Here is a 12,936-nt window from a genome sequence, read left to right as displayed (position 1 = left end):
GGGTGGATTAGGGTCAATTCAATATATTATAAATTAATATTGGATAAACCGCGGGTGAAATAATGCGGGAAATAAATGAATGGCATCTAACATCTATCTATATGCTTATTATAGCTTTTAAAACGCACACAATCTCGGCGTGCGTGCGTTAGTAGTAGTATTTTAATTTAATCATTTTCCATGATCTGGCACAAATTAGCCGCCTATGAAGTTGGGTCCTGTTGCGCACAACAACAGCACGGTGGTCTCCTACAGCCTACAGGCAGCTACGCTAAAGTTGCTAACAGGCAGCTAGTGAGTCTGCGAGAAACTAAGTAAAACAGAAGGGAGGAATATACGTTCGGCGTGGGACTGGGAGTGATTAAGTTCTTTACCCTGCCGCCGATGACCGCTGGATATGCTGTATGAAAATACTTCGCGAAAACGTGGGCGGCGTGTTACCATGGAAATGGATATATACAACCACTACGTAACATTGGTGAACTGTCGAGAGAGTGGTGAGTGACATTGTTTGTACAAGTAGTATAAATAGCCGATCTACAAGCTCACAACGCGTCGCAGCGCCGCGTTGTGAGCTTGTATGTAGATTGACTATACTGTATACGCTGGGCGCTTCCCTGCGCAGCGGATTGCGGGTGGTGCGGATTAATAAATTGGATTAATTAATAAATTGCGGTCGGATAACGGGCGGATTATAATTATGCACACGCGGATTCGGGTGACAAAAAAGCTCATCCGCTGTTCTCTAGTATAAATAGCCGATCTACAAGCTCACAACGCGTCGCAGCGATGCGTTGTGAGCTTGTAGATTGGCTCTGTATACGCTGGGCGCTTCCCTGCACAGCGGATTGCGGGTGGTGCGGATTAATAAATTGCGGTCGGATAACGGGCGGATTATAATTATGCACACGCGGATTCGGATGACAAAAAAGCTCATCCGCTGATCTCTAATATACATATATACATAGAGGCATTTCCTTTAATCCACCCGACACTGAAACATATCTTTATTACGTCACCATTGAGAGCCAGTTATACCAGTTATACCCTGGCATTGGTACATATCTTCATCACGTCATATGCTGCTACGGGACATACGCATCAAACGACCCAAGTAACCACAGTATACCGCTAATCAACTTACAAATTACATATACATACTGACACTGAAACATATCTTTATTACGTCACCATTGGGAGCCAGTTATACCAGTTATACCCTAGCATTGGTACATATCTTCATTATGTCATATGCTGCTACGGGACATACGCATCAAACGACCCAAGTAACCACAGTATACTGCTAATCAACTTACAAATTACATATACATACTGACACTGAAACATATCTTTATTACGTCACCATTGGGAGCCAGTTATACCAGTTATACCCTGGCATTGGTACATCTCTTCATCACGTCATATGCTGCTACAGGACATACGCATCAAACGACCCAAGTAACCACAGTATACCGCTGAGGAAAATGAATTGTTTGTCTCCGGTTGCCGACCGACTCTATTAAATATGCGCGACCCATTTGATTTTATTGGCATTTGGTGAAAAAAAGTCAAAATCCGACCGAGTCACTCAGACCAAAAAGGTCTTTATATATGGATATATATGCAGCCCAACAAAACGTAGCCTACACCTGCCCAAAGCCAAAGTTTTTCAAGTTGTTTAACGACATACTCTACTTATAGGCTACTACGAGAGAGAAGTCAGCTTCTCCGTCCCGGAGAGCACGACGGGTGGATTGACAGTTGACGTTACTGTGTACTGGTTTGTCTTGCGCTGATTTGAATGAAAACACCGGCGTGCAATTATACTTTATATACGGATCCCGACAACAGTGTTCCCATTCCCCACACGTGGATAAAGAAGAGGGCAAAGTAGGAGCTGTTTTAAGTGCATTGAGTGTCGCGCCTTAATATTCCAAGAGACGAGACTTTTTTTTTCTCTCACCCTCTACTGCAGCACGCAGTCTGTAGGGAACCCCTCTCTCTCTCGCTGTCTGTCCACATGTATGTCTGCCTGGCTGGTTCGGGTCTCTCGCAAGCTCACAACGCGTCGCGCTGCGACGCGTTGTGAGCTTGTAGGTCTGCTATTTAGCTAGCCCTGGTCCAGTGCTTACAGCGAGTCTCTCTCTACTCGCTGTAAGCACTGGACCAGGGCTACTGTTTAGCTATGTTTTTTGTCTTTTAACCTGTAGCACTAGCTAGCTATACTCGGGCAAATATTGAAGTTATTAAAAAAGAAGCCTATCCATCATTGCCGTAGGGAAAAAAATTATATATATTTTTTAAATAAAATAAAATAAATTCCTTGCGACCCATCCTTCCGCAAAAAAAAAAAAAAAAAAAAATATATATATATATATATATATATATATATATATATATATATATAATAAAATAAATTCCCTACCGACTCAGCCCAAAAATGACAGCCAATCGGAGACAAACAATTTATTTTGCCTGGCCTAATCAACTTACAAATTACATATACATCTATACATAGAGGCATTTCCTTTAATCCACCCGACACTGAAACATATTTTTATTACGTCACCATTGAGAGCCAGTTATACCCTGGCATTGGTACATATCTTCATGTCATATGCTCCTACGGGACATACACATCAAACGACCCAAGTAACCACAGTATACCGCTAATCAACTTACAAATTACATCTGTACATAGAGGCATTTCCTTTAATCCACCCGACACTGAAACATATTTTTATTACGTCACCATTGAGAGCCAGTTATACCAGTTATACCCTGGCATTGGTACATATCTTCATGTCATATGCTGCTATGGGACATACACATCAAACGACCCAAGTAACCACAGTATACCGCTAATCAACTTACAAATTACATATAAATACCGACACTGAAACATATCTTTATTACGTCACCATTGGGAGCCAGACAGCCAGTTATACCAGTTATACCCTGGCATTGATACATATCTTCATCACGTCATATGCTGCTACGGGACATACGCATCAACCGACCCAAGTAACCACAGTATACCGCTAATCAACTTACAAATTACATATACATACCGACACTGAAACATATCTTTATTACGTTACCATTATAACAGTACTGGCACGCTCTGCTTGCGCACTAGTAGGCCATAAATGGCCTTGGGTGCAACAAGCAAGTAGGCACTCGACAGAGTGCAGTTCTAGTTATTATTATTATTATTTTTTTTTAAATTATTACTACCACTTCACCACTTTTCAACTTATCTTAGTCCTGCTCTGGAATGGATTCGGAATCAGAATGAAAACCCCCTAGTTTGACACGTCACATGCTACTGAAAGCAGAATTAATTTTATGTAATTTTGCCTTAACGTTTTTGATGGTGGCCATATGGATTTGGGGCTCATGAATTTTCTCCGCATTTTTGCGATTTACATGGGGGCTCAATTTGTTTAATAACCCTCCTAGGTGACAAATCCATTGAGAATCGGACTTTTGATCTCCGGTCACGGAACTGCCGTAAACAACCCAACTTCTTAGCGCACGCACATGGACGCACGCACGTACGGACAGACATGGTCTCTGCCAAACATTCAACCTGGCGGAGACATCCTAATATAAATGCACCACGTCTCTGTGTGTACGTACGTCTATAACTCGAGAATCTTTCACCACAGGGAGTGCAGTGCCCTGTGTTTAGTCTGTCGGAGCACCGGTTGTCCAGAACCAGCACAAACGCCTCCGCCCAGGCTCCGGACAGGGCCCAAATCCGGATTGACATTTGATCAAAATCACCAAATAAAAGAATATGCATTGCATATTTGTAGGCTACATTTTGACAGATATGATGACAGAAATTAGGTCTGTCTGTTAGATCTGTCATTATTAGAGATCATTTTGTGCACCTGGCAGTTATGATTGACAGACAGTCATTCTTGTTTTGTGACGGCTCTACTCGGATCTCCGTAACAAGTCTTGAAACAAATTTCACTGTAGCATTAATTCAGACAAACCGACATTACCGTAATTATGTTAGATGGTCACATAAAAAAATGTTACAGTTCCTGACACACAAACAGGCTTTTGATTTTCATACTGTTTGCCTGTAATTCGGCTTCAAAACATTTTGGGTGGTGTCTATTCTTTACACAAAATACCATGTATAATGAATGCTACATTAAACTTCATTCCTCATGTCTCCCCCCCCCCCCCCCCCATCCTGATTGGCTAAGATTGGCTTCCAAAGTTCGCAGGAGTGCTCTGTTTTGAACAAAATGTCACGCAAGTCATGAACACAAATTGTGATTTCCGTAAACTTTTGCACGCACATTCCCACTAGGCAGAGGAAGAAATGCCACTTGAAAATTCAGCCTTATGGTGGCGCTATAACTGACCTATTCGTGTTTATACCTATAACTGCACCAAATCTTTGTATGCACACTCCCTAGAGGCCAAGCAAAAACCTGTATTTTTCACATCTGCCCTTTATAGTGCCACCAGGAGGCCGACTTATGTAAAATCCTTTTGTTTTAATTTACTCCTTCAGATTGTATCCAAATGTCATGCTAATCGGTACACAATGATCTCTCTAGTCATGTGATCAAGACGGGTCTGTTTGATTTCGCATATTCCATCCTGATTGGTTAAGATTGGCTTCCAAAATTTGTGGGACTGGCCCGTTTTGTACAAAATACCACAAATCATGAACGCAGTGTCCGGTTGTGGGGAAACTGCACGCATAGTCCCACCAGGCTGAGGAAGAAATGCCCCTTGACATCTTTCAAAAAACTCCTATCCTGGTGGTGGTGACCTGTGCCCTGAGGGGGGGCTTTTTCTAGTTCACAAATACAGTACTATTCTAGGTAGAGATGCTGCGATCAATCGGCCTCCAAATGTCTCGATCGGTGATTACCCCATCTGTGATTGGCAATTTACCGTATCTGGAGAAACGTATCTTTTATTCCATTTAAGTGGTATAAAAGTCAGATATATAGTATAATATCATTTTGCATCTTTGATACAGGTCTAAACATTCCCCTTCCTCCCCACACAAACAGGAACAGTTTTGATGTGGGTTTTAACATATAATAATTTTGGAAATATCCAAATTTAACTCCTTACACGCAAGATCGGTATCGGCCAATCATGAGAAAAACAATCGGTGATCGGGATCGGTCCCAAAAACCCTGATCGGAGCACCCCTAATCCTAGGTAGTCTTTGCACATTCTTGAATTTGTTGTAACTTGCTCAGCCAAATAACCAACCATTTCCAAATAACCAAGTCATTTATCTCCTCTTATAGGATCCTGCCTACACTGGATAACGTAATGTTGGCTAGAGATTTCACCGTCCAACTGGCAGGTACAGTGTTTTTTATTTTTGTTCGCCATCTTATATCTCTAAATGTACTCTTGGATAATTTTATTTGTAATTGCCTAATTACAACCTCTATATCTACGCTGCTGCGCTTTTGCTCCGAGATGAGGTTCCGAGAAAAGCTATCCCTGCGCTGGTAGAATTGTAGTCTAGCTGGGTAGAACCCGTCTACAAGTAGTGGATTAAAACCCTTTCGCAGTATTTATTTCAAAAATTAAAGGTATCGATAGGTAGATAGTTGAAAAACGTAACATAGACCCCTAACTGACGGCCAAGCTACACCAGGCTTTGCTCGCGCGTTTACCCTAAACGCGCGGCCCGCGCGTGCGTTTTTTTAAATAGGACTGGACCTAAATTCAACGCACGCGTTGAGGGTAAACGCGCACATTTTGTGCGCGAAAAGCCTGGTGTAGCTTGGCCGTCAGGCATCAAACAACCACTTAAATAAGGCTTAAATAAAATAAAAACGCGTTGTAAGCGGTTGTTTGATGCCTCAGTTGAAATGTTAGGGCTCTATGTTACGTTTTTCAACTGTATCTACCTATCGATACCTTTACTTTTTGAAATAAATACTGCGCAAGGGTTTTAATCCACTACTTGTCGACAGCTCGAGTCCAATTCTACCAGCGCAGGGATAGCTTTTCACGGAACCTCATCTCGGAGCTAAGCGCAGCAGCGTAGATATAGAGGTTCCAAACGGAGCTAGGGTCTGACCTTTGGACCGCTACTTTTAATTGTTAGTTTAAAATCGTATTTTAACATCATGTTGTGTCTTTAGTACTGTGTACTTGCACTGCTGCATTGTTTGTATTTTGTATGTATAGGACCCCCTCGAAAACGAGATGCGACATCTCAAGGGGCCATCCTCTCAATAAAGTTCAAAGTTCAACACATGTGCCATTTTAATCTTTCAAAATGGCGACCCAGGGTGCCCACTTTTTAGACCCACTTTTTGACAGAAAAAAAGAAAAAAAAGACGTCCTGGGCACTACATGTGGAAATTCATAGGACGTCTGTGGACGCCTTGGGCACAAAATGTGTTAACACTTTCTCTGCCTTAATTTCGTTCTGTAATTGTCGCTTGTCTGCCAAGCCCTTCGGCAGTGATGTTTTATTTTGAAGACCCTGAAAGATGATCCGGTGAACCCGAAGCAGTAATCGGCCAAATTCCAGGGCGGCAGCTGGCTGCTACTCTTTCTTCTGAAGCGCTAATATGCTAACCACGAGTTAATGCTATTTTTTTAGCTCCTAATATTGTCCCTCACCTCAATCAACTATTATACACATGAGTCATAAACCAAAGTACACATAAAAGTAAAGATGTGAAGCACAACAGGATTTAAGTTAATTTCTTCAATTAGTCAAGGGATATTAATACAATCTGGGAATACATTTCTTACCAAGAATTTTCTTCACCAATGTGTTTGTAAAGGTGTCTACTAACATATCTCACATTGGTTTCTATTCAACTACCCTAGGGGAAATTTTAACAGCTGCTAAAAGTTGGGGTACCATACAACCATTATAAGGCAAAATGTTCTAAATTTCATTATGCTTTAAGTAGCATGTGATGTGTCAAACTAGGGTGTTTTCATGATTCTGAATCCATTCCAAGCATTAGTTTTTCACGAAAACACTCCTTGGGCTAAAAAATGGCCATAGCCGTCATCACACATGTGATGAGGTCAGCACATTTGGGCATATTTGGGCAAGTGGCTATGGCCAAACTAGGGGTCAAACAAGGGGGTTTTCATGATAGCCGTCATCACAAATGTGATGAGGTCAGCACATTTGGGCACATTTGGGCAAGTGGCTATGGCCGAATTTAGCCCAAGGGGTGTTTTTTTGTGCAAAACGAATGCTTGGAATGGGTTCAGAATCATGAAAACCCCCTAGTTTGACCCCTAGTTTGGCCATAGATCCCCTAGGTTGGCCATAGCCACTTACCCAAATATGCCGATTGTGATGACTGCTATGGCCATTTTTAGCCCAAGGAGTGTTTTTCGTGCAAAACTAATGCTTGGAATAGATTCAGATTCATGAAAACACCCTAGTTTGACACGTCACATGCTACTTAAAGCATAATGAAATTTAGAACATTTTGCCAACTTTCAGCAGCTGTCAAAACTTCCCCTAGGGTGGTTGAATAGAAACCAATGTGGGATATGTTAATAGACACCTTTACAAACACATTGGTAAGAAGTTTATTCCCAGATTTGACAGGCTATACACTGACACCACGCTAGACAGGAACGCCCAAAAACGTCACGGAATTTTCTATGGCTGCCAATGCAACTTGGTCCAATCCTTAATCACATACGGACAAACATCTATGCCGATGCTATCTAACTTGCGGAGGTAGCGTGCCTTGTCCACGGGCAACAGATCTTTCAACGTATGGCATTGCAAATACGTTTGATAATCGCTACTCTGCTCAATATTGTTTTGAAAATGCCGCAAATTGCATTGCAGTGAACGAGCGAAAATCACAACTTCCCCCGTTTGTGGGCGGAGTCACAGTTTGAGGCGCTGTTTACGCGCCGTGGTGTCAGTGTATGCAATGCAACCTATTGTTTGTTAGCAGGACAACACAGTACATATCGTCTTGCAACTTTTATTTAGATTTCTGTGTTCATCGGATTCAATTCCAAGTATTTCCAAACATGCCTGGTTTCAGCCTGATTTGCTGCGTTCTGTGAATTTGTTTTGTCACTTCAAGGTGACAAAACTAATTCACGGAACACTGCGAATTAGGCTGGAAACATGGCTATTTCCAAACAGCACTTCTGCTCTTTTGTTCATCTATCAAAACGGGCTGCAACAGCACTGTGTGCAATCCTGTATTGTGTGTATTGGCGCTGGCTCATGTCTCAACTCAAGTCAACCATCAATACTATAGAACATAGCAACTCGACACTGTGATTTACCATATTGTTGAGTTCAGTTATCATATAACCGCCGGTCTAGGGTAAAAAATAAAAAGCAGTCCACTAACCAGGAAAATTCTCCGAGTGGGGCCAGCAGGACTGAGATCCGACAATAGCCTCTTAAACGCAAGTCATATATTTACAATATTTGGGTTAATCTGTCGGTTTCCCTCACACTATCATAGTATCCCTGCTCAGCTAACGGGACTATGGCAAAGAAAAGGAGGAAGCCCTGGGAATGATGACGAAATATTTTTTTTCTCTGTATTCTTACCGTTTCTTTCTTTCTGTAGTTGGATCTTCAAGCGTCTCTAACGATGCGGTGTTGGCGTCTCTTCTGCCCTTTGCCAAAATGCTACTGGAACGGGTATGATTTTACTTTGCTGCCCAATAGTAGAGCATCTACATGACAGTTTGAATCAAAAATGGCAAATGCTCCTGAAACAAATCATTTGTACTTTTTGGTTTACTTCCTAGGACAGGCTCACTTGAAAATAAAATGCAAATTCCAGTGTGATTTTCCTGATTAATGCAATTTACAATTTAGGCATTTTGCAGATGCTCTTAAAGCTGCTATATGTTACATTTTTACTTACCTTTTTTTTGTGGTATTCAGACAGCCAGCAATGAGTAAAACGCTCCCCAAAAAATAAGTCTCTGACACATCTAGGGGCCACAATCTGCATTCAAAAAGAGGAAGAACGTAGGCGCTGTCAAGCAGCCTGGGCAGTACGAAACATTAGTGTTGAGCTTCGGCTCCTTGGAATTGATATAAAACTTACAACCCGCCATATGACGGGTATGGCGACCTTCAGGGTAAAATCTTAAACCGTCATCTGACGGGTTATGAAGCGTTTTGGCTTCATGAGTGTTAAATAAGATGATAATTGTAAATCATTTAATTACATTCAATCACATTATAATGTAAATAAAGGTGCACGATATAATCGGCGCCGTTTAACACATTTACTTCATAACCCGCTAAACCCACATTTTATTCCATTGTCTTTCCTTGATAAACCCGATAAAACCGCTATTTGTTTTATGTTTACTTTGCCGTTTTTTTGATAACTTAAAATAAACTAGACCTGTACGTGCCCGTTGGCCACCGGCCTACTTGAGAACAATGCAACTTGGGAAATAATAATACCCGTTGTCAACTTGTCATAGCACCCATTTTAACTATCTGTCTGTGTCCCTTTTGTGCCCATACTGTATTTGGAGATCTCTGTATCTGTCTGTCTGCCTCTGTCTGCCTGTGCCTGAAGAGTGTAAACTGACTGTGAAAAGTGTACTGGTTAAGTAATCAATTTGCAGGTGTGGGGTTGCCATGTCAATCAATTGGCTGAGGCAGAAGGCTGGGAATTGCACAGGTATGGGGACTTAGGCTGATTAGACCCACTGGCAGAGCCTGAGTAGAGCCCTTTGGGGTGGTTCTGGAGAACCGTTGGTCCGACCGACTCGATACCAGGCACTGCACTCCCTGCCGGGGTGTGGAACACGTGTGTCGAATGTGAAGTCGGTGGGGCAAACGGTTCTCGAGTTACGTGCATTACAACCGTACACACACGCACTCACGCAGATACGTAGAGACGTAGCACATTTATAGTAGTAGCGGGGGGCGGACTTGTAAGAAATCGGCAAGATTTGGCTTTTGGTGACTAGTTTCTGAATTTTGGTGTGGGTATAAGGATTTCAAAAAGCTGTGCAAACGTGTTGGGAGCGCCCCCTAGTGGTCTGTTTGCACAGACTCAAATATTGGATACGTATAGGTATGGTTGAAAACCAAGCTCCCGGCAGCTCTATCGTGGACGCCATCTTGAAAACGATTCCTTTCAAGTTTTCCGTAAACTTTTAGTATGTTATTTAGCACACCCAATGGTAACAGAATCCATTGAAAAATATCTTCTATCAATCATTTGGGGTTCCAACCATATACTGACATATCTAATAGTGGTTTCATTGCAAACCGACCACTGGGGGGCGAGACAAATTAGTTTTTGAAAACCTTATGCCCAAATTGCCCATACCTAACACCATGCCAAAATTCAAAAAGTAGTTATGAAGTGCATAATTGTTATGATGTTTTACATATTAAATCCTAGTTTATAGGCATTTTAGCTCATTTTAGCTACCGTGGACGCCATCTTGAAAACTAACTGCTATGACTACATACAATGCAATTCTAGTGCTGTCTACATAACATGCTATAAGTCTAAATAATTTCATGAATAAATTCACAGAATTCCATAAATTAGAAAAACATATCTACAAGGTCACATAGTGTCACATTATTTTAACTAGTTTGGGTCTCGGGCAAACATCTAATCTCTTTTGGTTCTTGACCTGAAAGGTTTGGGAACCACTGACTAGAAGGACTGCAGGAAAAAAACATGTTTTTTATATTCACACCAACAGTATGTAGGAGAAAACATGTTTTTTATATTCACACCAACAGTATGTAGGAGAAAACATGTTTTTTATATTCACACCAACAGTATGTAGGAGAAAACATGTTTTTTATATTCACACCAACAGTATGTAGGAGAAAACATGTTTTTTTATATTCACACCAACAGTATGTAGGAGAAAACATGTTTTTTATATTCACACCAACAGTATGTAGGAGAAAACATGTTTTTTATATTCACACCAACAGTATGTAGGAGAAAACATGTTTTTTATATTCACACCAACAGTATGTAGGAGAAAACATGTTTTTTATATTCACACCAACAGTATGTAGGAGAAAACATGTTTTTTATATTCACACCAACAGTATGTAGGAGAAAACATGTTTTTTATATTCACACCAACAGTATGTAGGAGAAAACATGTTTTTTATATTCACACCAACAGTATGTAGGAGAAAACATGTTTTTTATATTCACACCAACAGTATGTAGGAGAAAACATGTTTTTTATATTCACACCAACAGTATGTAGGAGAAAACATGTTTTTTATATTCACACCAACAGTATGTAGGAGAAAACATGTTTTTTATATTCACACCAACAGTATGTAGGAGAAAACATGTTTTTTATATTCACACCAACAGTATGTAGGAGAAAACATGTTTTTTATATTCACACCAACAGTATGTAGGAGAAAACATGTTTTTTTATATTCACACCAACAGTATGTAGGAGAAAACATGTTTTTTATATTCACACCAACAGTATGTAGGAGAAAACATGTTTTTTATATTCACACCAACAGTATGTAGGAGAAAACATGTTTTTTATATTCACACCAACAGTATGTAGGAGAAAACATGTTTTTTATATTCACACCAACAGTATGTAGGAGAAAACATGTTTTTTATATTCACACCAACAGTATGTAGGAGAAAACATGTTTTTTATATTCACACCAACAGTATGTAGGAGAAAACATGTTTTTTATATTCACACCAACAGTATGTAGGAGAAAACATGTTTTTTATATTCACACCAACAGTATGTAGGAGACAACATGTTTTTTTATATTCACACCAACAGTATGTAGGAGAAAACATGTTTTTTTATATTCACACCAACAGTATGTAGGAGAAAACATGTTTTTTTATATTCACACCAACAGTATGTAGGAGAAAACATGTTTTTTATATTCACACCAACAGTATGTAGGAGAAAACATGTTTTTTATATTCACACCAACAGTATGTAGGAGAAAACATGTTTTTTATATTCACACCAACAGTATGTAGGATAAAACATGTTTTTTATATTCACACCAACAGTATGTAGGAGAAAACATGTTTTTTATATTCACACCAACAGTATGTAGGAGAAAACATGTTTTTTTATATTCACACCAACAGTATGTAGGAGAAAACATGTTTTTTTATATTCACACCAACAGTATGTAGGAGAAAACATGTTTTTTATATTCACACCAACAGTATGTAGGAGAAAACATGTTTTTTATATTCACACCAACAGTATGTAGGAGAAAACATGTTTTTTATATTCACACCAACAGTATGTAGGAGAAAACATGTTTTTTATATTCACACCAACAGTATGTAGGAGAAAACATGTTTTTTATATTCACACCAACAGTATGTAGGAGAAAACATGTTTTTTATATTCACACCAACAGTATGTAGGAGAAAACATGTTTTTTATATTCACACCAACAGTATGTAGGAGAAAACATGTTTTTTATATTCACACCAACAGTATGTAGGAGAAAACATGTTTTTTTATATTCACACCAACAGTATGTAGGAGAAAATATGTTTTTTTATATTCACACCAACAGTATGTAGGATAAAACATGTTTTTTTTATATTCACACCAACAGTATGTAGGAGAAAACATGTTTTTTATATTCACACCAACAGTATGTAGGAGAAAACATGTTTTTTATATTCACACCAACAGTATGTAGGAGAAAACATGTTTTTTATATTCACACCAACAGTATGTAGGAGAAAACATGTTTTTTATATTCACACCAACAGTATGTAGGAGAAAACATGTTTTTTATATTCACACCAACAGTATGTAGGAGAAAACATGTTTTTTATATTCACACCAACAGTATGTAGGAGAAAACATGTTTTTTATATTCACACCAACAGTATGTAGGAGAAAACATGTTTTTTATATTCACACCAACAGTATGTAGGA

General features: G+C 39.6%; 1 protein-coding gene across 1 annotated transcript in view; it reads left to right on the top strand.

Annotated features, from left to right (window-relative positions):
- Positions 1–12,936, top strand: part of LOC306938192 (uncharacterized protein) — a 54,491-nt gene that overhangs the window by 13,665 nt on the left and 27,890 nt on the right. The window contains exons 5-6 of the mRNA XM_079522253.1: positions 5,298–5,356; positions 8,592–8,665. Coding sequence (XP_079378379.1) covers positions 5,298–5,356; positions 8,592–8,665 — 133 coding nt within the window. The remainder of the gene's footprint in view (positions 1–5,297; positions 5,357–8,591; positions 8,666–12,936) is intronic.

The sequence above is a fragment of the Electrona antarctica genome, assembly GCF_951216825.1.
Source record: "Electrona antarctica genome assembly, chromosome: 2".
Lineage (NCBI taxonomy): Eukaryota > Metazoa > Chordata > Actinopteri > Myctophiformes > Myctophidae > Electrona > Electrona antarctica.
Note: the sequence above shows the minus strand (reverse complement) of the source record. Positions and strands in the feature narration are given on the sequence as shown.